The sequence below is a fragment of the Trachinotus anak genome, unplaced genomic scaffold, assembly GCF_046630095.1.
Source record: "Trachinotus anak isolate AG129_WGS33_773 ecotype Australia unplaced genomic scaffold, CSIRO_AGI_Tana_v1 ptg000001l, whole genome shotgun sequence".
NCBI lineage: Eukaryota > Metazoa > Chordata > Actinopteri > Carangiformes > Carangidae > Trachinotus > Trachinotus anak.
Window position 1 is genome coordinate 314,477 of NW_027273852.1, and position 24,596 is coordinate 339,072.

At 40.4% G+C, this 24,596-nt stretch overlaps 1 protein-coding gene across 2 annotated transcripts in view; it reads left to right on the plus strand.

Moving 5' to 3' along the window:
• The window catches only part of LOC139621701 (nck-associated protein 5-like), a 62,317-nt gene extending 37,948 nt beyond the window's left edge, over positions 1 to 24,369 (plus strand). The window contains exons 8-14 of one of the 2 annotated variants that reach the window (XM_071478589.1): positions 8,651 to 8,830; positions 8,983 to 11,885; positions 12,210 to 12,324; positions 13,403 to 13,472; positions 17,892 to 18,278; positions 19,212 to 19,307; positions 21,240 to 24,369. In XM_071478589.1, coding sequence (XP_071334690.1) covers positions 8,651 to 8,830; positions 8,983 to 11,885; positions 12,210 to 12,324; positions 13,403 to 13,472; positions 17,892 to 18,278; positions 19,212 to 19,307; positions 21,240 to 21,241 — 3,753 coding nt within the window. In that variant the 3' untranslated portion in view covers positions 21,242 to 24,369. The other variant, XM_071478513.1, reaches the window with a different exon arrangement.
• Positions 24,370 to 24,596: the final 227 nt, after the last annotated feature.

The window sequence follows — 24,596 nt, forward strand, 5'->3', positions numbered from 1 at the left end:
TTTCTCTGAAGACCCTGGACTGCTCACCTGTCTGCTCACCAGGCCTCTGAGACCAGATGAACAGTGTGATTACTGCAACGAGAGATCGTGGCCTTTGTACTTTCACAAAGTGGGAGCAAAGAGGCCAGAATTCATTAGGCTCTACACTCTGTCACAGCTGCAGAGAGCACTTGAAAAAAATGAAGCGCAGGTCATTTCATTGTCCTCATCAGTGATGGAGAGAGGGAAATGATCAGTGATCGAGGGCTTTTTAATTGGAGACATAACACTGGTTGGGTATCAATTTGCCAGATAACACAGTGGTAATGATGCATGAATTATTGAAATGGAAAATTTGTTTTTCACTGAGAGTTATGCTTGTTAGCTTCCTCAACCACTGTGACTGCACACCTGTTCCCAGTCAGGTAGGCTGACTCTGAGCGAGGTTACAGCAAGGCTGCTCGCAAACTCGCGGGAAATAACAAGAGAGATCAGCTCTTTCTGTTTTTTCTTTTTGTTTCAGACTGTGTGTTTTACAAAGGGAATGTGCAAAGAATATTAGAGGCAAGAGAGCACAAATACAAGACGCATGAGCGAGGGAAACACGTTCATGCTCATAGCCACCTGCTCTGCTTAAGGACCCACTTGTTTCTATGGATACTGTTCAATATTATAATGAAAGCATAAACTACAGTATCTAATGTTTTAAAATGTTGGTATTAACATTACCCAAGTCTAAACAGTACATTAGGTAACAGTAGGTTATATGTACATGACCATGACAAGGATACATGCTAAAACCATAGACTGTAAATAAAGATGGACTCAGCCTCTGTGACGTCACCCACAGATTTCTGAAGAGCTCAGAGTGAGCTGCTCCACTGTCGCCATCTTGGCAGCACCTGACTCCGCCTTACTCTCGGTTAATCCAAATATGGGCAAAGACGTGGGGCGTGTGTGGCAAGCATACGCTCACCCACCTGTAAAGTGGCCACGCCAAAATATAAACAGGTGAGTTATATAGAAAAGTCACTCCCTACAGTTGTCATGTAGGAGGAAATTAGCTCTAGAGACCAAAACTGTTTTTTTTGCACCAGGCTGTAAACATGTTTATTTCTACTGTAAAGTTGGACATTAGTTTGCATGGTCTCCCCGTGTCTGCGTGGGTTCCCTCCAGGTGCAGACATGCACGTTAGGTCGATTGGTGACTCAGTAGGTGTGACCCGGTTTTGGATAAGCAGTATGGAATATAAATGAATGAATAAGACCAAGACACAGTTCGACACTGCAGCACGAGAACAATGGTGTGTCTCCATGTGTTCTACATGTATTGTTAACTGGTATAGATGCTACTTTTTAGCTTTGACTTCAATCTTTTAGCACAATGTCATGTATGTGAGCATCAAGTGCGTATTTAAGACCCCCTGAGAAGATGTTCACATTAGAATGAATCAGCATGTAGAGACTTGTAGAATTAACGTTGGCTTAATTAGCTAACTAGCTGCTGATATCTGCAAGCGACGGTTGTCATTTCAGCCTGCAAACATGAGAGGGCTGTTTTTGTCTGAAATCAAGGACATATTGTTTCAAAAACCGTTGTAAATTTTGATTAGCAAATCTGTCTGGTGTTATCATTTAGTGCATAACGTGCCGTGTGAGGACAGAAAGGCTGACAGATGTAGCAACGTAATTGAGGGTGAGGGGGGTTGATTAACACATGGTTTGTTTGATATGCTCAGCACATGCAGTGACCCATCGAGGGATACAGGCTACAGGGACCTGGATGATGCACAGACAAGTTCTGACAACGTGTTAATTTATTTCTATAATTAGACTGTGGCTCTTTTTGGTTGTTTCATTAACTGTTAGGACTGTTTACAACACTAACATCGTCTGCCTGTGCCAGAGAGCCCTGGCTGTTAAAAGTCTAGTGGCTCTGTGGCAGCGTCGTCTGTCACAATATTATTGTAATTCAGCGGTGGAGTGACACTCTGGAGACCCAGGACTGAGATTTTTAAACAGCGGCTGGTGTCTCCTTCCTCAGATAGACTTCCTGGGAGGGCTGCAGTGAAAGATGAAATGAATTTGTCATATTGCAAAGTCAAATTTATTTGAACCTTGTGTCTGAAAACACATTTGCTTTTGTCTGGCAGGAAAATTTACAACACAAATACAGTGTACAACACAAATAACAACTTTTCTCACTGGGCTCTTTTATATAAGACACATGCACAGATTGTACTGATAAATAACAATAAGTCTAGGTCAAAAACCTAGTGTATGCCTGAACCGCCTATGGTAAAATCCGGATTTTATAACCATGGAGATGTCTCAGAAAATCACCAAACACATAAGTTAAAGGCAAAGACTGAGCTGTCATTTCAGCCGTATTTAATGTTTAATGTAAACTCAGAGAGGAAGTTAGGAGAGAAAGACTATCAATCTTATTTTGTCTCAGACAGCCTCTCTCTGGGATCCACAATAGTTTAGCCTTAATTTACCTCAACTCCAGAACGTAACAGACTTGATTTATATATATGTGTGTGTGTATATATATATATATATATACACACACACATATATAGATAATACCTTTATTTCTTAACAGGGCTTTTATTGCTGTGTGGCAGGAAAGCTATTGTTTCATTTCTGGTTTCAGTTGTTTACATGTTAATCTGATCTGCTAGTTTCTTCAGCAGTTACAGATGACTTCTCTCTCTCCCTCCCTCTCTCCTGCTCTCTCTGCTCAGTGTGTCTTATGTTTAGTTATTCCTCTGCTTCCTTTGATACATGTAATGAAAATAGTTTATTTACTGTATTGGAGGCAGCTCAGTGTATTGAAAAGCTCCTCTGCTTTCCCTCAGTTCCTCAGCAGCTGGGAAAACAGGAACTCGGCTGACCGGTAGTGGAAATATGATCACTCAGTCAGTCAGTCAGTCAGGGATATTCAAGATTGCAGAGCTGGTGCTGTTGCAGTCCAGCCAGAAGGTTGATTTGGAAATGTGGCTGTCTTGAATTCTCTGTCATTTAAGGGCTATATTGTTTTTCCTTAACCACAGTTTTCTAGCTGCAGATATAAATTTGATACATCAATGATGCATGATACAATCTTCCTTATGTAAGTATTAATAATGTCAGTAACACACAGTCCTTCAGTGGAGCAACACACCGCACCATGCAGAGCTACCAACCAGTGCAGTTTGCTTGTGTTCCACCGGTTCACCCCTGCTTCCCCTCGTCTCTCTCTGCGGACTGACACCAAACTGAGCAGCGGTGCATCTAGTTAGAGCCCAGCCCAGCAGGCAAAACACTGAGCAGCAGCAGGGAGGGAGGGCGAGGGGGTGAAGGTGACATGAAAAAGAAAAGGCAGCAAGGTGTAGATGAGCAAGAAATATTAATGGCCTGCAGAGAAGGCGGTGGATGAAGCGGTAGTTGGTGCGATTGATGTAGTGAATGAGGTGAGAAAAGACCAGAGTGGAGAAGACTGTGGTCTACAGAACGGTTGAGTGAGTGTAACCTTGCTTTGGGCCGCTCGCGGTGGAGGGACAGACAAATTTGGATGAGATTGTGAAATTTAAAGTGAACTCCAAAGACCATCGTCCTCGTGGATGAATGGTTTGCTGATCACCAACCTGGTTCAGCTGCAGCGAAACTGTGAATAGCTTAATAACAAATTACCACTTCAACATCCTGGACATGCCACTATCTGACACTCTGTTTTCCCTGCAGACTATAAGTAGATACTGAAAACTGAATGGAGTTCAGGGTGAATGTTTCTAAAAACAACCCAATAAAAGCCCCAAAACCAACAATGAAGGGATCTGACTAAAAAGCATTGTGTGTGTATCCAAAGCCTGATATCTTGCCATAGAGCTCCACTGTCGTCCAAACACCATTAAAAACATACCAGTGAACCACACTGTTGCTGTGGATGACATGACATGTTCCTTCATTACGGTAAACACACACACTGTAAAACCCAACATACACTTTCCTGCTGTCAGGATTACCCAGATGGAACTGTTAAATATTTATTTAATTGGTAAGAATATAATATATATCATATAATATACGATAACGATGTATTATAATACATCTATGTGTACTTGTTCAGTGCTTTTAACTTCAAAACTCACAAAACATTGTCAGCTGGGATCATCCTGGAAATACTTCTGTTGTTATTTGTGCGACTTGTAGTGAGTTTGTGTATTTGGTTGTGTTGTGAGTATTTGCAGCCTGCATGTGTTTTCTTAAGATGCAGTGCATTGAGCTCTCAGGGCCACCATAGGATCCTTCCACCACATTATATCTTATTCTGCTTACAACAACAACACATGTGCGTACACTGTTGTGTTTATTTGGGACATGATAAGTGTTGATCAATTAAGATCTATGGCAGAGAATTAAATTGTCCACAGATTGTGTTAAATTTTCCATTAGTAAATCTTAAAATGTATGACGACAGTGCTCTGTGGAGAAGCTTCATAAACTGCAGACCCACCAGCTCACATGGAGCTCACTCTGTTATTCTGACTGAGAAGGCTGGAGATGGATGCAGGGATACTATGATTTATTTATACAGCTCTGTGAGCCTGTCTCAATTTCAGCCTCTGTTATGTGTCAATCTCTGAAAAATCTGGAATAGACACGTCCCATAATGCAACTTGATAAATTCTTTTAAAAAATCCTCCTGTCTGGTAACCACACATATATTTAATACTTCACACCCCCAGTTTATAATGCAGGCTTTCTATCAAAATTGGTGGTGCGCTTTAAAAGTCTGAATCAATACTAAAAAAAAAAGGTTGATTAGTAATAATAATAATTATGTGAAGATAAAGAGAAAAACATTCCTCACGTCACAGATTTAATACAAATGGTTGCAGTTTAAAGCAACTCCAGCTTTGATCTGCAGCCAGACAGAAAACTGCTTGAAAACAAGTCATTTTAGCACTTTTATTTATAAATGTGGCATTTATTTATTCATTCACTTACTTTTCCTCTTAGCCCCAACATCGATGTTCTTTCAAGTAAAAAAAATAGCCTGGCACTGAGCTTCTAAATGTCCCTGTGATCTCTCTATTTACAGAAGCTTCTGAGCATCAGACGGACTCAGTGGTCAAAGCGGAAAAAATGGACACACATGTCCATATTGATACTGTCATCAAAAATAGATCATAGATACCACAGATCATGATATTTGATTTGATGCTGGTTATATCCAATGTGACTCATTTAATGAACTTGCAGATTGCAGATCTGACAGGTTGAAGTTTGTAGGCTAAGTAAGTAAACTCGTTTTGAAAGCTGGTTCTGCACAGTGGAAAATACATTTTTTTAAAAAAGACAATAATAAAGACAATAATAAAGTTACACAGAGGAAAATAACATATTATAGGATAAAGCGCATCACATGTTAAGTGCATACGAAGCCTTGGTGGCTCACCTGGTAGAAAGTGTACCATTAAGGCTGCAGTGGTCCTGGGTTTGAATCCAACACATGGCCGTTTGCTGCACGTTCTCCCCTCTCTCTCTCTCGCCCCAACTTTCCTGTCTCTCTCTCGCTGTAACTATAAATAAAGGCATTAAAAGCCCTGCTTTATAGGTAAATAAAAGAATTTTAAAATCAATAGCCAACACGAGTGTGATGTGTGACCCACGCTGTGTATTTGTTAACAGTCTGGCACTCACATTTTGGACCAGCTGTAGTTGAGACACAGAGGATTGATTAAGGGAAGCGAACAGTGGATTGCATTAATCAAGACAAGAGGAGATAATAACATAATATCTTTTTGAGGTCTTGAGGAACAATATAGTTTTGATTTTTGCAGTGTTTCTCAGTTGGAGGAAACAGGATTTGACTGCTTTTTTTATGCGCCACTCAAAGTCCATCTGCATCTCCGTTTTTTGAGGCTTGTTTAACATTTGCTGCTAAGGGATCAATACACTGTTTTACTTGTATAAATGTCCAGAGAGCTGATGATTCCCTCCTTCATACATTTAGTGGTTGTCCTCTATCTTTCAATAGACTTTTAGTATTCATGTGGCTTTGGTGCTGTTGCAGTGAAAGTGACATAAACTTTTTTCATCCTATAAAATTATCATATCTGACTTTTATGGGACAGAAATGAAATTTTAAGAAAAGTCATTTTACAAAGAGGAAAAACATTAAAATATGTGATAGTGGGGGGAAAAAAAACACCTCCACACCCAGCCCCTTAGACTCGCCCTTGACTTTAAGCACAGCTCCACTCTGATTGAGGGTTTTGTTCAACTGTATCACTTGTGTCAAATCTCAGATACCCCTCGACACGCTGACTGTAATTAGTTCCAAGATTAATCCGAGCAAGTCTGGTCAGATGTGGCCTTCTCCTACAGTACTTGTGAAATAAAGGCTAGCACGGATAATCAAATAATAGGTGAATATCAATGAATGGACCAAATCACTTCAGTCCCAAGCTCCCTTATGCAATTATTTCCTATTCACATTAATTATGGCTAACAGATGACACTAATGACTTTGAAAGGAAGTTGGCCATGGCGGCTTTGCAAACGATCAATGCTATTTTAAATGGGGTCACAGCACTTGATACCTTTGGGTCCCTGTGACTGGAAATGACACCAACACAAACAGCATCTGCAGCATGCCGGTGAATAGTGCCAGCGTCTCCTGGTGACAGACTTGGCTTTTCACGCAGGAGTCTTCACAGATAAGTGGACCTATGAACCATGAAATGAAAACATTAAACTGTGAACCTCTGTGATGGAGAATTTTACCTTAAACAAATTTTTGACAAAATTGAGACAAAGATCAATATCAGATGTGACTCACTTGTCCATCTTTTATCCTGTGTAATGATCATAATCAAGGGTTTTTACTTTTGTGAGACTTGGCCTTGCGCCAAGCCAAGGCAAGGCAGCTTCATTTACGGGTATATAGCAAAATTTAAACACAGTGGTACATAGGCAAATATTCATAGTGAGAAATAAAAAATAGTATATAACCAATTAAGATGTTTTATTATATGTTCAAAAAACTAATACTCAAAAATGAACGACTAATCAAGGATCTCAGCACTGACATATTTTTTTAAACCTAGTCAAGTTTACGAAGGTATGTTACCATAATGGAAAACTTATCAATATCTTCTTCCACTATAAGTACACTGGTATCACCTGTTATTCTGAATAATTCATCCACATATGTTTGGTTCTTTAGTTGGCTAGTTTTTCACTTGCCACTGTTAATTTAATCTTGTTGCTATTTCATGCTAGTGCGGTTTCATCAGGAGCAAGCTGCGAGACTCTGTAATATATTGTGTTAACCTGAAAACAAAAAAAAGCTAAAAGTGTCTAAAAGCTGTGCAGAGTCACTCCTTCACCAGAGAAGTGTGGGTCATTACTGAGTCGTTTGATTCAGTTTCACATTCACACTTGAGACTTAGGCCCCACCTTTTTATTTCACCTACAGTAGATATATTTCAACAACAAAAAAAATATCCAAAAGCATTTAATGTCATCTTTAAGAAGGAAAACTCTTCTTATCTTCAATTAATTAACTAATCACAACACATTAGTTGGACAGACGACAGCTTGGTCAACACTACATGCAATTCCTGCTTCAGATGTAGAACTGGGGACTCAAAATAAAATTAATTTGATAAAATATTCAGTGAATGTCCTTTCAAGGCTTTTAGAATTCCTTTCACAGCTACCTCTGTCATCACATCTCTTAACCTTTAATACAAGTATTTTGTGTTAGCTGAAACCATTTTCAGGGGAAATATTCAGTGATATCTAGTTTCTACAAAACTCTTATGAGCTACACTTATGCCTGCTATTACACTAAACTATCCAATCAAGAGGCTCACAGTGTGCTTTTCTTTCTTTCTGCACAGCGTGCGTACACGGTCTCTCTGGCGTTGGTAGAAAACGGTTCCTTTCAGAATGCAGCCCAAAAATACAACCACAAGACTCATCAGGGAAAGATGTTATTAATAATGATCTGAGTCAGAGGAACACTGTGTGAATGTTGATTTTGGTTTAGTTTGTAGACTCTGACCAACACAAGAGCATCATCCTCCAACACTCGATAGTCATTGTGCAGTTACATTTGAAACATGAATAAACAGCAGATATGCTAAGAGGCTCCAGACTCAGTGAATAGGCTGCCTTCATGTCAGAACAGAGGCATCACTTCAAAATGTCTCATTCACCCGCCCCCTCACAATAATCATGGTTTACCTGCAAGACTACAGATTGTGTTTTAAAACAGGAGACATCTGACTAGTGGAGTGGAAAATGTCATTCCATTTCTCAATTAGCCTTTGGATGGAAAGAGACAGCTATGTTTCCAGCATATTGATTCTTTCAGATCTGTGGCAGAGACAAATGGAGAGCCAAGGGGCATTCTCTTAGGTTGTATAGATCGTTCACACTGTGAAGTGAATCTGTTGAATATAATGTCAGGAATTACATGAGTGAACAAACATTGAGTTCACCAGTGTGACTGTGAGCCATGATTGCAATATTTGCCAGCACTGATATATTAAATTGTAATTTCTATAGATGACTTTTGTCATTTACTGCAGTGTTTTCATAATTATTGTATAATCTGAAGTTATTATTAATTTCTGATCATTGATTACATAATTATAATTACATTTTCCAGGAGGTCCAAAGAAATGGAAAAGCAGGTATCCCTGCAGGAAGGTGGCCCAGCCTGCTGAGCCTAACATGCCCACGCAGTAGTGGTAGCGGCAGTGGCAGTGAACTGTCACTATCCAGTGCTTGCAGTGAGTACTCCAGTGGCTCCCACACTTGGGCAGAAGGACGTGGCCTCTCGAAGCAGGTGGGTCTCCTTCATCTTTCATTCATCTTCCTTCAATTTGAAGTGTAAGTAGGTTGTCAAAGTAGAGTACTTGTTAGCATTTTTAAATAAAAGCAAGTGGTCCATCTATAAATACTATTTCAGTAATTGTAAATATCTCTTGTAATGCACAGTGTGCCACAAGCCGGGACAAAAGGATGAGTGCGGGTTCAGTATCCAGCAATCATTCAGCTCCCATCGAGCAGACAGACCTGGGATGGAAGGAAGGCCACATTCTGAAAGGCCTGAAGCGTCTCCAAATGTGCAGCTCCAAAGAGGCGTCCTCACATGCATTGGTACCACACTGCAAAGACTGCATGACCTCAAATGAGGGCATATACTCGCTCGGTGTACTGTGTGGCCTACAAGGGGGTACAGCCAAACAAGCAGCCCCTACAAGTAAACCTTTCAAGGCTGAAGAAGCAATTGCTGCTCTAGACTCTGATGACGCAGATGATGAGTCACCTAAATTACAAAGTAGGAAATCCAGTGACCAACCAACAAAAGAGCATCTGTGCTTGGAGAAACTGGATGTTACTAGGGATGTTGATGGCAATTTTCTAGAAGATCCAGTAAAACCTGCTGGGAATTCTGGTCTTTTCCCCTCACCTGTGACAGACAACTTCTTATTTTTGGAAAGCCCCACACTGAAACCTGGTGTAAGCCCAACAGATAGCCTTACACGTCAACAGGAAAAGAATTCACTAGAAAAACAAAAAGCATCGGGCATGAAGTTCAGTGATAGAAACAATAACCAAGAAAGATCTACTGACCGTAAATCCAGACTTGATCATGTCAAAAGACAGCAGGGCAGGCTCCCAATCAAGCAAATGGAAGCAGGAACAGGCTCATCTATTCCACATACTGCAACAAGAGCTCTTAGCTTTGTAAATGAAGCCAGACAGCGCAGCTCCTCAGCTGAGGTCCCTCACTGCAGAGATCAGGGGAGTCAAGCTGGTGGTGAAAACCAGGACTACATGATTTCAGAATCTCCGCAGAGGAAACTGAAACCTCAGCCATATGATTCAGCAAGGAAGGCTTTTATTTTGCGGAGCAAGAGTGCAGATGGAGGACCAGAGCAAGCCAAGCATACACATTCTCCTCTCCACCAAAAGCTTATTAAGGGTCACAGGTCTAAAGGACCTACTGAGCACAGTGTTCCTAGCAAAAGGACAAATCTCAGTAAAACACATGGTTCAAGCAAAGGAGCATTATCTAAAGTCGAGAAAGAGGATGATATTACAGTATCAACAAGTTCCAAGTCTCTCGAGACTGTGCAGCAACGCTCTCCTCTTGCTTCCCCTGTGAAATACTCAAAGACATTTAAGCCTCCAGGGGTAAATGAATGCAAGAAGAGCCCAACAAAATCGTCTTTGCAAATCACAAAACCACAATCAAGCAGCGAGTCTGTGGAGGAGAGCATATATGACAACTTACCCTGCTCTCCACGAAAACAGCGTCGCCAAGATCAGCACTGTGATGTCTCCCATTCAGAACCTAGGTCCCCACCAGCCCCACCGCCCCCAGGTCGAACAACTTCTCTTCTTCTTAGGCCCAGTTATGACTCCTTACCCGAAGCTCATAAATCTGTAGGTCAGGCTCAAAGCTCTACAACTGGAAAGACAACATCAAACACCACCAGATCGCAATCACATCAGCTCTCTTCAGCTTTACAGCCTCAACAATCCAGTACAACTAAAGACAATCAACATACAGCCCCACAAATGGGTGCTGAGGGTAAGCCACTGAAAGATAACCCTGCTAAGCTCTACCCTACCCAATCATCCAAGATAACACCTGTCCCAGTTCAAGAATCTCAAGCTTCAGAGTCAAGCCAGTTATCTATGGACAGACCTGCCACATGCCATGATGAAAATGGTGCTCCCTCTATTATCCCAAGTCAGAGCATCTTACGAAGATCCCAACAGAGCATTAGTGAACCAAAACTTTCAGAAGTCTTGCCTCAGGCATATTCTAATGTTTACTACCATGGGATTTCCAATAATTCTCAGAGTTCCACTTCAAGAGCTTTAAAAATGGCTCTTCCTGTAAATGCTAAATCTAATGAGGCAATCACTGGACAGGAAGCCAGTACCTTCTTCATTTTCGGAAGACAGAACAAAGACGATACAAACTCTACTGCAAAAACTGTCCAGACATTTCAGACTTTTACATGTGATCCCCAGGTGACACATGAGGGGGGTGCTCATGACAGAGGCCGCAGAAAGATTGAAACCCGTTGTAATTCGCTGGATTCTGAGCCCTCTGTTCAACCTGTTGCATCAGACAGCGGTGTGATGTTAGATTGGGGATTTGATGAGGAAGGTTGGCTGTTTAAAAGGTCTGTGTCTGTGTCAACCAGACCTCTCCTTAAGCCAGTGATGGGCATGAATGGGGCCAAGGCTCGTAGCCAGAGTTTTGGTGCACGCTACATGGATAGGCCAAGCTTCAACAGATCTGGGAAGGTTCGCACCCAGATCAAAACACACTCAGGGAGCTCCTTGAACTCTCTTGGTGATGTCCTTCCAGGAAGTATGAGTTGCTCCAGCAGCTACCATTGTCCAATGAATCGTTCCCTTTTGAACAACTTCTTGATTGAAGAGGGCCTGACAGTTCCCTCACATTTGGGGTCCTCCAGTGAAAGACTTCAAAGTCTTAAACTCCAGCGAGAGCAGGCAAGGCGCCTTCAGATTGAGCAACAGTTTTCAAGCGCCTTTGGTGAGCCAGTTTCTGAGGAACCAGAGAGACAAAGTACTATAACCACGATTGAAGAGAAAGTTATGCTCGGCATAGAGGAGAACCTGCACAAGTCCCAAGAACAGGAGAGAAGCACTGAGGTAAAACAAAAATCTGGTTCAACCTTGGCAAATTGGTTTGGTTTTCGTAAGAGTAAGCTTCCCGCTCCAAATGGCAAAAAGACTGATACACCAAAAGTAAAAGAGGAGAAGAGGGAGCAAAAGATTACATCGCTTCTGGGAGGAAAGCAAGCAAAGTCTGACAAAAAAAGAGACAGAAGAAAAAGTGATGGCAAAGACAGGTAAGAAATTTAGTAAATCAATAATGAATGTTGTCTTTTGACTTGATTTTCAGTGCTTACACCGTCAGATTTCTGCATAGCTTAATACCAGTGACGTAATTTACTGCCACAATTGACTGATCATTTTATCAAGTGTTCTTAGACATATCTATCAGTCTCTATAGCCTTGAGACCAGTCCAGACACATCTTATACAAAGGATTGCAGCCAGGTTTCAAGAGATGTTGGGTAATTTATCAGTCAAATCACCCGGGGCGTGTTTAGTCAATACTGTATCAGAGGATCACAGTATGTAGTGGTTTGTTGACAAACTGTTGTCTTTCAGCTCTGTGGGGAGAAGAGAGTCTCATGATGCAGTGCGGGCATGCATATCAATGCCCTGCCCAGGAATGTCCCTGAATGAGATACAAGGACATACTGACATCAGTGGGGACTCAAAGGTAAATTTACTGTTTATTAGTATAAGTATAAAACAGGCAGTTATTTTATTGATATGCAGCTGATATTAGTTGTAATTACAAAAATGTTTATATAGAAAGCTGTGTACTCTGTTTTTATACAGGATGTTTGTAAATATATCATAAGAATTTCACCATGAAGACAAAATAGATATTAATTACAGATGTACTCTAAGCAATTAAGGGGCATTCAGACTGAATCAACGCTGCATTAACACAAAGCAAGGGATAGTTACATTGCTGGATGCATTACTTTACCAGTGAAACACTACAGGAAGGCTGTTTTGAGTAAAAGCTCTGTAAATTTAAAAGCTTCTTAGAAGGCAAAACTTTCCACAGCAATTTATAATACTATGAGAAAGTCATTTAAAACTCTGGAAATTGATCAAAGAGACAATTACGATCTTTTTTTTTGTTGTTGCAAAGATTGCACAGTCAACAGAAGAAGTACAGTGTTGCCATTACAAAGTAGTCTGGCAAGAATGTGTACTTGTACTTGTGTACTTACATTTGTGTCTGTCATCTCATTCGTTGGAGTTTATTTATTCCTCCAAAGAATGTATCAATAATTCAACAAGTTTTCATGTAGAGCCTCCAAAGTTTGCAAACTCTAAAAAGAGTCTTTTTTATTAACAGTCAGATGCACTTGATGTTTGTTGTAGTTTGAATATTTAATCACTGTTTAAAGTTCAAAACCTGTGAAACTGTGTACATGGAGGAATTTTTGTAGAAAAGCTAACAGCCCTCCTCTCACCTCCCAAACTCTGAAAAGCATGTCGACCATATCTCAGTCACAGTGATGCGTCAGCGATGCGTCAATCCAAAGACAGGATGTTGGTGAGATAATGTTAATGGAGACACCATCAAAAGAAAATGTGAGGAGAGCAAAGGCACGGAAGCAGAGTATGGTTACATTATAACTGTGACATTGTGAAGGTTAGGTTTTTATTGTCAGCCAGGGATGAAAGCAGGAACCGAACACTAATACTCCACATGTATGTCTATGAAAGAGCATGTACGTAACTTCTTCCTTGTTTTTGTACAAAAACACAAAATGCAGATGAGGAGTAGGAGAGCTGATGGTGAAAATGGATCTACTGTGAAGAGCCCCAACCAGGACGGAGTAATAGGTCAGATTTTTCTATTTTCTACTTCTGTTGACGTGTAAGGCTATTTTCTATTTGTTTGATTGTCCATAAATTCTTACAGTGACTGCAAGTAGTAAGTAATGAATCCCTCTTGAGCATCCTGGTTCATGAAAAACAGAACCTAGTTCACTTAAAAGTAAATTTAACTCTGTTCTTTTAAGCATTCTAGCTTCAAGGTTTTATCTGTGCTTACCATTTTACAGTTTGCAGACAGAAGTGAAGACGAAATATGACAAATATGTGTAAGTTATAAACATGATGAATATGCTATGAGCAGTCAAAAACACATGCCTAGGTTCTCAGTGTGTGCTTTTTTTCTCCATTTTTATGCTCATTTTATTTGTTCTACCTCTGCATTTATGTATTGTTATGATTGGCAATTCAAGTCAGGGCAAATAGGGACCATTTCATTACAGTTGTATTTCACACAGAGTTTGCCCTGTAATGGAGATATTATTTATAAGTGTGATTGCTCATCTTCACGGATCCATGCTCTGAAAATTTGCATGCACAGGCTCATCCAATCAGGATGAACGTATTCATCCAAATGAGGGCCCAAGCTCCGTCCTTTCCAGGCTTAGAAAGTAGCAGTAATGGTGATCTACTTCAGGTGATTTTGCTTCGACTCAAATGTGTTGTCATATTATCACAATGCCGAGGTGGAGCGAGGGGGGAATTGTCCTGAGCAGAGTGCTGTGTGGGCCTGAAATTTTAACTCCCCTAATGTTAATTCACTTGAGGCAAAGTGGCACAAAGTGGACAAACAGTGCTGCTATCAAAGATAGTGGCGAAGAGCAGTCTGACATTTACATTTCTGGAGCATTTTCATGGAGGATGACATTAAACTTCATACAGCTACTCGTCTGGCGCAGCGGATGACTGACTTTGTTTGTCCCCTGATGTTACCTCTAGTGCCACCAGCAGGTCAAAATTTTTACTTATTTTGTGAAATATTTCAACTGTCTCAACAACCATTGCATGGATTCCCACATAAGTTTGTACAGATATTCATGGTGCCCCATGGTGGTCTGCTGTAATGATACTGGTAATCTCCTGACTTTTCTAACCTGACGTATGCTTCATTAGAAACTGGAAATCTTTCCAGCAGGTTGACATTTAGTTTTTTCTTAAATAAAAATAATTTACCTTTACTTGAAAGTTAGTGTAGAGATAGGAAACATGGGGAGAGAGAGCTTTATGTCATGTAACAAAGGTCCCCCTGCTGGGAGTTAAATGGTTTGAGCCTTAACAATTAGCATGCTACCTGGGTACCCCAGACTCTTTTTTTTAAATTGTATATTACTACAAATAAAGTCACGGTACGACCCGTCAGAGAGATTTAATTATTAAAACGGATCAATGCAAAACAGCTGAGTCAATGAGAGCCAGTTATGCCCCTTGTTTACTAGAGTTTTTTTATGAGTAACCTCGCGTGTATTTGAACTGGGTCTCTCTTGCTTTCTGCACCTGTTCATTTTGGATTGGTTCTAAAACTTTGGACCAGAAACTATCCTAAATATGTCAAAACACTCAAGCTCCATTGTGCTCAGGGCAACTTGTTGCTCAGTGACACTTTGGTACAGATGTGATCTATGTCCCTCGCTCCCACACAATTATTTTCCACTCACTCCCTCGTGGAAACAAGGAGTGGTAATCTAGTTAAAAAGAGGGACAGACATAAAGTGGGTGAGTAGACAGAATGTAAAACGTTTGCTCCTTATTTCATTGAAATCACTTACTAAATTAAAAACAGCAGCTTATAAAACTCTCCACATCGCTCAGGTAGAGGGCTGGTGACAGACCCCGCTGAAATTTCGTTGGCCAGACTGACACCATCGGCAAGGCACTGCAAATATCAAGCATGTTTGATATGGACGGACGCCTGCCCTCAGGGGTTAATCACCTCATTAAATTTCAGCACTGCTCCAGCTAAGCACACTCATCCAAACCACAACTGAGTGAATTAACTTTGCCTTCAGCTGTGAGCTGAATTATGCCATGGGCCTCATGTAATGTTGACAGAGCAGTTTTCTACGTGGTGTTTTAAGATAAGACGAGACAAACATAAAGAAGAACAGTACAAAAAAAGGTGGTTTCACACTACACCAACAGACTGCAGATTTGAGGTCGTCAATATTCGACCACCAGCTTCTCAGACCAAAACAAATGGTTTGTCACCCCCACCTCTGGTCCCCCTCAGCCTCCACCTCCCGTCACGATCTCCGTCAGCAGGGCGCCACGAAGCCCAGGGAAAGCAGCCACTGACAAAAAAACAATCCAGCCACAACCATTAGCCAACGCTAGCATTGCCATGACATGCTGACATTAAGCTAGCTAGTGATAGCAACAAAAGCTTTATCGGCTGGGACAGGCACACAGAGAGGGCTGCTGAAGACACCGACTGAGCCAGTGAAAACTTTGAAAACTTCATGGATGTTTCGACAGTCAACAGAGATTTGAGGCCGTCGTCCCCATAGCCAGTCCACCTGTGTTTCCTTTCACAGTATGCAGATCTCCTGTTGTCACCATGACGACAAAGGTCCACTAATCCTGAGAAAGTAACCTAACCAGGTTGTTTTTGGCCATTCCCCAACATCAACCACATGCTTATTATTGTTACCATGGCGATGAAGGTCCGGTACGCTCTTACGGGTTGTGAGCGACCTGTATGGTTGTTTAGGTTGGAGGACGGAACAAATACAGCACATCATTCTCATTCACTTACAGTGCTATGTTTCCAAATATTAACGTCTCCGCAGTGCTGTCTTGTAACATAGCAACATTGACTGAGCTCAGGAACAAGAGAGAGGAAGATGTGAGCACAACAACCTCAGCCTCCATGTGAAAGGCTTGTTGAAACCAATCAATCCTCAGCCTCTGTGACTCCACCTTTCCAGGGAAGATTGTGTCACAGTGGTTCCTGTTAACTTCTAACTAAAGACCAAACCAATCGATAATGTCTCTGCTCTCTGTCGGGCCAGTTCAATTATTTGTTCTTGTTTACAACAGGACATGATGCTTAACCAACAGACGTAGATTCTTAAAGATAATATTTAATACAGGGAAGCTGCGTAGACAACCATTATGGATGTTAGTGAAGTTTCCAGGCTGAGGCTAAGAGCCATCCTCTAAATAAAGCTACTGAGATGTTTCACTGCTGGATATAAGGAAATAGTATCCAGTTTTAAACTGCTATTATACTGCATGTTTCTAGATTTTCATAACCTAAGACTGTATTCATTTATTCCATGGCAACAGTAGCATTTGTAATACTTTTACCCTTTCCACATTTTCATATTTTTTTTTAGCACAGCAGGACTTGTAATGTGACAAATTTGAAGAACTCAATTAATTTGAGCACTCTAGCTTAAAAAATTAAATGAGAGCAGAACTGAAGAAATATGAGCTTGAAGGAATTTAGAAGACGGGACTAAAGTCTCCTGTGTGCACGCTTTAATTAATAAAGGGGGGAGCAGCTGTTGCCTTTGCTCCGGTGTGTGATTGCCTATAGGTTCATGCTACAGGCTACATATTAAAACATAAGCCTGCGTGACAACAGCTGATACAAACAATGATACAAACTCCAAGGCTTTGCTTTTTTAGTCTAAAAACTCTGATCTAATGAAGACTTTTGTTTGACCAGTGCAAATTCTACACCTTTAATGTTAAAGTGGAGAAGTAACACATGGCTGGGTCTGTCAGGACAGTTAGGATTTATATATTGCAAATGAAATACACACATTAGCGGTGCATTTGGATTTCATTTCACATGCCATTATGTGCATTTCATATTGACAGTGTGATCAGTGCATGCCAGACAGTCACACACCCATTAACCAACATCTGTAAAACAAGCAGTGGTTCAAGTGGGCTTGATTTGCATTGGCTGAGTCAGTCTCTGTGGCCGTCTCTATGGTGTAATTAACAAAAAAAATCATTACCCTGCTTCACACTTACATGTATTTAGATTGTCCTGAAACAGCATTTGTGTTTCAGGACAAGTGAAAGAGTGAATGACAAAAAAAACAAGCAAAAAAAAAAACCAGACTAACTATCTGCTGTGTGTCCACATTGAGATGACCATAGCACAACAGTATGATGAAGTTGTTAGAGCTCAAACAAACAATTAGGATAATGTGGAAGAAATTACAAAGAGACATATCATATGATCCTGCAGAGAAGATCCGTCATCACTGCCCTCATTTGTTAGTGAAGGCTCTTTCACTGTTATCAATTCAGAGACACTGGTGCACAGTTACAGTACAGGGGATATAAAAGAAGACAAATTTAAAGGTTTCTTCAGCGCCACTTCAACCATGGTTACCCTGTTGTTTCATTCCTGTTGTGCTCCCTTTCTTTCCTCTACCCTGAGCCACTTCAACTGTTCTCCTTGTGCCGCAGGCTCCGGCTGCAAGATGCGAACGTTGGACAGTGGAATTGGGACCATCCCCCTTCCTGAATCCTGTTCCTTCTTCTCCTCCATCCTGCACCTCCTCCCCAAATCCTCATCAACCCCAGAACAGTCCCTCAGTCCTCCCAGTGTCCCCGGTTCCTCCAGTGAGGACGTGTCTCCTTCCCCATTACCCCGGTGGAGAATACCCTCCGCCTTTAAGGACAGCAGCCACGCAGGGGCGACAAACTCCCTGTCCGACTCCTCCATGACCCATATCCAGTCAGTGCCTTTCCCCACTGTGGCCTTCCTCCAGCCCATCCAACCCCAGTCTGAACCCATTGTGACCTCTGCCAGTGTGTGTGATACCCAGAGCAGGCTACCCAGACCACCGCAAGGTACAGTAAAGCCACAAAAGCTCCAGTGAGAAGCATGACCTTTGACCTGCAGCAGTAACAATAATACTAGTAGGATTTTCTTAAATCTTTCTTACTTTCTTCTGTGAGATTTGCTCCCATCTGGGGTCCAAGTCGGATTCATCAAGTTCCCTTAACTGCACAAACTTGTTGTAAACTGTAGTTTCAGCTTAAAATGATAGTTTGTGTTATTTGATATTATTATTTAAAATTTTCTATAGGTATAGTGATAATATCGTTATCACCAATTCTTTTATTCTGATCTTGTGACAGCTCTTTTTATAGCAGAACACACACTTAGCGAATGAAATGGTCCTTGCCTTTGAAAGGAAATTACTTCTGCAGCTAGCATGCTAATTGGCTGAGCATGCTGACGATTGCATGCTTAATTGTTTAGCTTCAACATATGGAGGGGTTTAGCTAATGGTCACAGATGTTTCGCTAAGTTGTTGGGTTACTTTAGACAAGAGTGCTACAGACACTGAAGCCCCTCAGGACCCACATCCAGCACAGATTGCTAACCTTGCATCAGACTGAGAGCTTTTGTGGTGAAATGCATATTTAAATATTTGTCTCCTGAGGGATTCCGGTTCTGACAAACAGTGAAGACTTTCGGCTGTTTGATTTAAGCAGCCTAAATTGTCACTCCATATCTGGAGAACTAAACCCAGGCTGAATTATAAATTTATCATCTTTCAAGTCGTCAGCTGCTGCTTCTTTACTGTCACTCACATCTCCTGCTGCTTTGAATTCAGAGTAATAATCTTGCTTTCTTTGAAGATGTCAGAGGTCAGTCTGTCAGTGTTAGTCTGTTCTCCCAACTCCGCATTTGACTCCTTTTCTTGACAGGAGAGAAAATTATGTCTGACTGCTGAGAAAACCTCTGAGATGAGTTTCATTGTGCGCTTTTTCCAGGTGGAATGGAACCAAAGAAGTTGACCTATATCAAATCGAAAACACGAGCCACCCCAAGCCAACAGAAAGAACAGACGAGACTTCAGCTCGCCAACTGTAAGACACAATGGAGGAGATTTAGTGAAGTGACACAGTTGGGAAAACTATTGGCAAAAATCCATGTCATAATCTGTTGCCCATTTATCATCAACCACGCTGTTCACATTTCGTTCTCTGACTTCATTATTCAGCGTCAAACACAGAATTCCCCTGGTAGGATAGTAATTAAAATCTATGAAAGTCAACTTGACCTTTTTTTACCTACTAAATGGCAGAAATGTTCAAATTCCAGACTAAATTAATTCACAAAAGTGTTTTTGTACCTTTAGAATAGATGAATAATTTTCTGTATCATTAACTTGGGGCTCCAGCCTTGGAAATTATAAAAGAATACTGTGTTCAAATTCACATGACAACTTAAAAACTCTCCAAATACTGAGGTCAAAAGACTTTTGCGAGCTAAAAACAGGCTTATAATTTCAGTCAGTTAGCTTCCCACACGTAATACATAACATATTTACAGACAGTATATTGACTTTTCTATTTGTTATATATACATTTAAGGTAAAAATTATATATAAAACCAATTAGAAATTGCAACAAATTCATATGTCTAGCTCACAAAATCATGTATGTTTGTGCTTATATTGTAGACATATGTAAATATATATCCACTGCAAAGTCTGTCAATATGTTGATGTTTTATATAGTACAACCCAAAAGTCTGAGACCGCTTTCCGAGATAGACGTGTTTAAAATTAATAAGAAATTAACAAAAAACATATGTAAGCATGTAGAATTTTATATGAATGTTATTTTAATACATTAACATATATAAATAAAATATATCATTAACATATATGGTCACATCATGTTATACCGTATAAAAATTAATCATGTATATATTTTAAACATATGGAAATATACACATTTCTTTGGTGTTTTATATTTGTTATAAACTTATATCTTCAAATATCCAGAGGATGTGTATATCTGATAATTTATCCCCTAATATTTGAGGTATGGGTTGTTTGGTTCATTTTCTTTGTGCACACTGAATGATTATATCATCAAGTGTGATCAAAGTTTCATAATTTTTCAGTAGTTCGGTTTTTTATTCATTGAAGATTAAGATAAATATTGAATCTGTTTCCAGTTGCTTTATCACACATGTTCAAACTTTGCCTTTCAAAACTGTCAGTGTAGCTGGTTGGTACAAAGAAGAAGAAAAAGGCAACAATATAGTTTCACATTGTAAGAACAGCACAGATTTCCTCACAACTGCACTTTAAGTGATTTACTTAACTTTAAAAACTAATCTCCGTCCTCATGGAGCAGAAAGCAAAGCTTAATGTTGGCGACTAAACACATGACTAACACAAGTTTCCCAAACATCATTTGCATCTCACTGCAGTACATTAATGCTGGTATTTACAACGTGTGTGTGTGTGTGTGTGTGTGTGTGTGTTTAATAATCTATACAACCTTATAAAACCTGGTATCGCTTTTACTTAGACAGCTGACTTATGCAGGAAAGTGATGTAACTTTATATCAACATGCAGGGAAGGAGGTTTCTGTGAATATCATCTCTGCTCAGTTCAATCAAATTACAAACCGTCTGTTTCAATTTGCACTTAAATCAAATTGCTCCTATGAAACTGATACATGTAGAGTTTTCTTCCCACAACACTTCAGTCCTATTAAAATCACCATAAACTGTAATTTCAGTAAAGAGAGTTGATGACTTCCTGGCTCACATGTGGAGGGCTGTATTGAAATATGTCATTTAACCATTTCTGGGGAACTAAACACACAACTATTGAGCATCTATCATGTATCCCTTCAACACTTTCTAAATGTTACTTTATATAAGCCATTTATAAGTGTGTGTTACTTTACTTTAAATGGCAGATTTTTCATCTTGGACATTATTTGCATGTCACAATGCAGCAGCTTCTCACTCTGCTCCACATCTTCTTCCATTTCAGAGTTTCTGAAGCTGAATGAGTCAACCTGAAGTGAGTAATTGAGCAACCGTTGGATTTATCTCTCTAACTCACATGGAGGATCCCTAAATCCCACACTCTGGACACTGTGTCTGTGACTGAGGATGAAACGCTCAGAACCGGACAACAAGTGAGCTTGGCAGTGTAGGCTTCCAGCTGTGCTCGGTGCGGTGTTGAGATACTCAGTAGCCTTTCAGGTGTTGTAATAAACCCTCTGGCAGCCATTTTGGAGGTCTGCAGCTCATCAGCTGTGAGCACTTGATAATTAGTTGTACAACTCTCCCTGCTGCATCACCAGAGCTACGCAGACATGGTTAACTTCTCTGCTGTTCTCTTTTCCTCTTTTCCTTGGATAACAGTTTGACAAAACCTTTTTGCTTGTGCTGCTCTGCACATCAACAGAGGTGAAAGCTGCAGTAACTTACTGTTTAATTGAACTTCTGTCTTATTTGTGTCTCATTAGATCAGTCGTACACACAGACTTCTATCTGTGGACATGTTGCTAAGTTGTTTTTATGCGTGAAATCCCACGTAATGCGCTGTTATCAACTGCTGCTGCGAGACTGTCCTCCTGTAAAGCAGCTTATTATGACCCATAGTTACGTTTTGTTGCTAGGCGACATCTAGTGGTCGTAGTAATGATGACAGGAGCAAAGGGAAAAGTGCAGTGACGTAGTTCATAGAGCGACAAAGTCCACGTCAAAGACAAAACACAGGAATATGACACAGGAGAGTGGTGTTCAATTCCCATGTGAAAGAAACAGTTTATCTTGTTTCTATGATCCCTGACCGATCGGCAAAGTTAACCACGTTGTTATATTTGTAACCATGACAACAAAGTTGAGGAAGTACTTATTTTAACCCAAAATCACCATCTTTTCCCAAACCTAACCAAGCCATGACAGTTATTATCGTAACCGTGGCAACAAAGGTCGGTACGCTGCTCTCGGTACAGTCCACATGTTTATTATTGTAACCATGACAACCAAGATCCAGTATGCCTGCTGCTGTATTTCGTGAGACACTCCTATGGGTTGTTTCAGACCTGTATGTTGAGGTTTGAGGACTGGATGGGAATCACTAACAATAAGATCAACCAGCTTCCGACTTGTCACACTCAAACACAGTCAGCTCAGGGGTGACATCATTCCCCGCTCCAACATCCGACTTCCACGTTATACAACGAGAACAATGAGCCAGAAGACGCCAAAAGCACTTCCACCTTACAGCTTCATTTGATTCAGTTTGATGATTAAAAACATTGATTAATGCAGGGTTAAACGCTGAAATAACTTTTCATAAGCACAGCCAGTTTGCTACCAGACCTCCATAATGGCACCAGCTGTGGTCACTAGTGCAGATTAGTGATGCAAATGCAAGACCTCCACTTAAACCTTGCAGAACAAAGGCTTTGTAGCTCATTCAGCCATGTGCGAACATTTTAATAAATGTTTATGTGAAGATCTAACCTGCTTTAGATCTAATGTTATACTTATGTCACTAATATATTTTTGATTGAAGCATCAGATGGAAGCTTATAATCTGAAGATTACAAGATATGATTTCCATCCTGAAAGTAAATACCTTATGTACAGCACTTACTACTGATTGCCATTCATGAGCTCTATACCTGACTGAGTAATGTCACTCCTTAAAGTGTGCACTAAGTTTTTTTTATTTTTTATTGTCACGGTGTTAATATCAACCTGCATGCAACCACCTTCTAACCACAAGATGCATCATATGAATCTGATATCCACCATCAGAGTTTCCTCACAAGAGGTGGAAAATACTGATATGTCAAACTTGATGTGCACTGTTGAGTATTTATGAAGCGTCACACATAATCTGTCGCTGCTTTGTGAGCTAAATCATCCGTAGTGAGACTGACTTTCATGCCTGCAGGTATTTTAAATAGTGAACGTCTCCTCTTGAAATGAAACTCCTCATATGTGAACTGCATTCTTCTTCTACTTCTTCTTTTTCTTTGCATTTGTCCACAGTTATGACGTCAAGACAAAGCAGTGAGTTTTGCATGTAACCTTAGTTATAAAGCACCTAGTAGGCACATAGTGGACATTGCTGTTGCTCAGGGAAAATACCATTTATTGTCTCTGATAGATGCTGTGGATTAATATGTGCAGTCATTTTACTGCAGCCGGTGAACACACCAGATCTCACTGCAATGTTTCAAGGATATTTAACCGTCCTCTTGTCTGTTTTTGTCTGTACATTTAAACTGTAAGATATCACACTGCGGTTGCTCAGTTTCTCTCTCTCTATTATGTATGCTGTGTCCTGTATAGTAATGTTTTTGGTGTCACGAATGCATCCTGACTCCCCGGACTTAGATGCCTTGCAACGTCCCCCCAACCCCCCGAACACACCTTTCATCTGTAGATATTTGCCAGATTGCATATTGCCAAACACTGCTTGGAGCTAATCACATATACAAAAAAAATGAATGCAACTAAATCTACATATCAGACTTGTCATGGTGACTATAGCCATATTCTTTTGAAACACTAGAGACATGTGATGTAGAAATATAAAGCACTGTAACCTTGCACAATACCATTAGTCATGTCATCTTACTGTATTTACCTCTTCTTTAAATCTTTGCTCACCTGCTACATGTATATTTGAGGTAGTATTTGCAGCGGTGTTCATGCCAATAGCAGCACACAGGTCTATTAAATGAAATATGTAGCGTTCGCAGGTGAAACGAGGTGTTAACGGATCAGGGAACTGATTGGCTGTATTGATACGGGTAGGTGGAGCATGGTGTCTGTGTTTTTAAAAACGGCTCGCATAACGAAGAGCGTCACTCTCACAAGAGTATTGTATTTTTCTAACATTTACTCTAATGCCCTGTATTTGTACTCAGCACTGAAGAGTGTAATTTACCATTTATTGCACATATTGTTACTCACTATTACAGTAATTCTCCTTCTAAATGTTTTTTTTTTCAAAACCCAATAATAACAGTGATGTTCTTGTGTGACAGTCACCTTAGCAGTACGAATTCAGAATTGTATATTACTTATATTCTTTGTTTTATGTCAAAGAAGAAAGAAAAAAATAAACTATTTCAATACTTACAGTACTTCAAGCATGTTGCACTGTGGTTTGTCGTATTTGACTGAGTCAGTTGAGTCAGTGTGGCTTTAAAAAGCTGCAGGTGTGATTATATGTTGACAGGGGAGACAATGTCCACTCCAGGCTCAAACCGTAGACTGAATATAAAGATGTAGCCTCTGTGACGTCACCGTCAGGTTTCTGAGGAGCGGTGTGAAGGTCATTGAGCTGATCCGCTGTCACCATCTTGGCAGGGTCTGA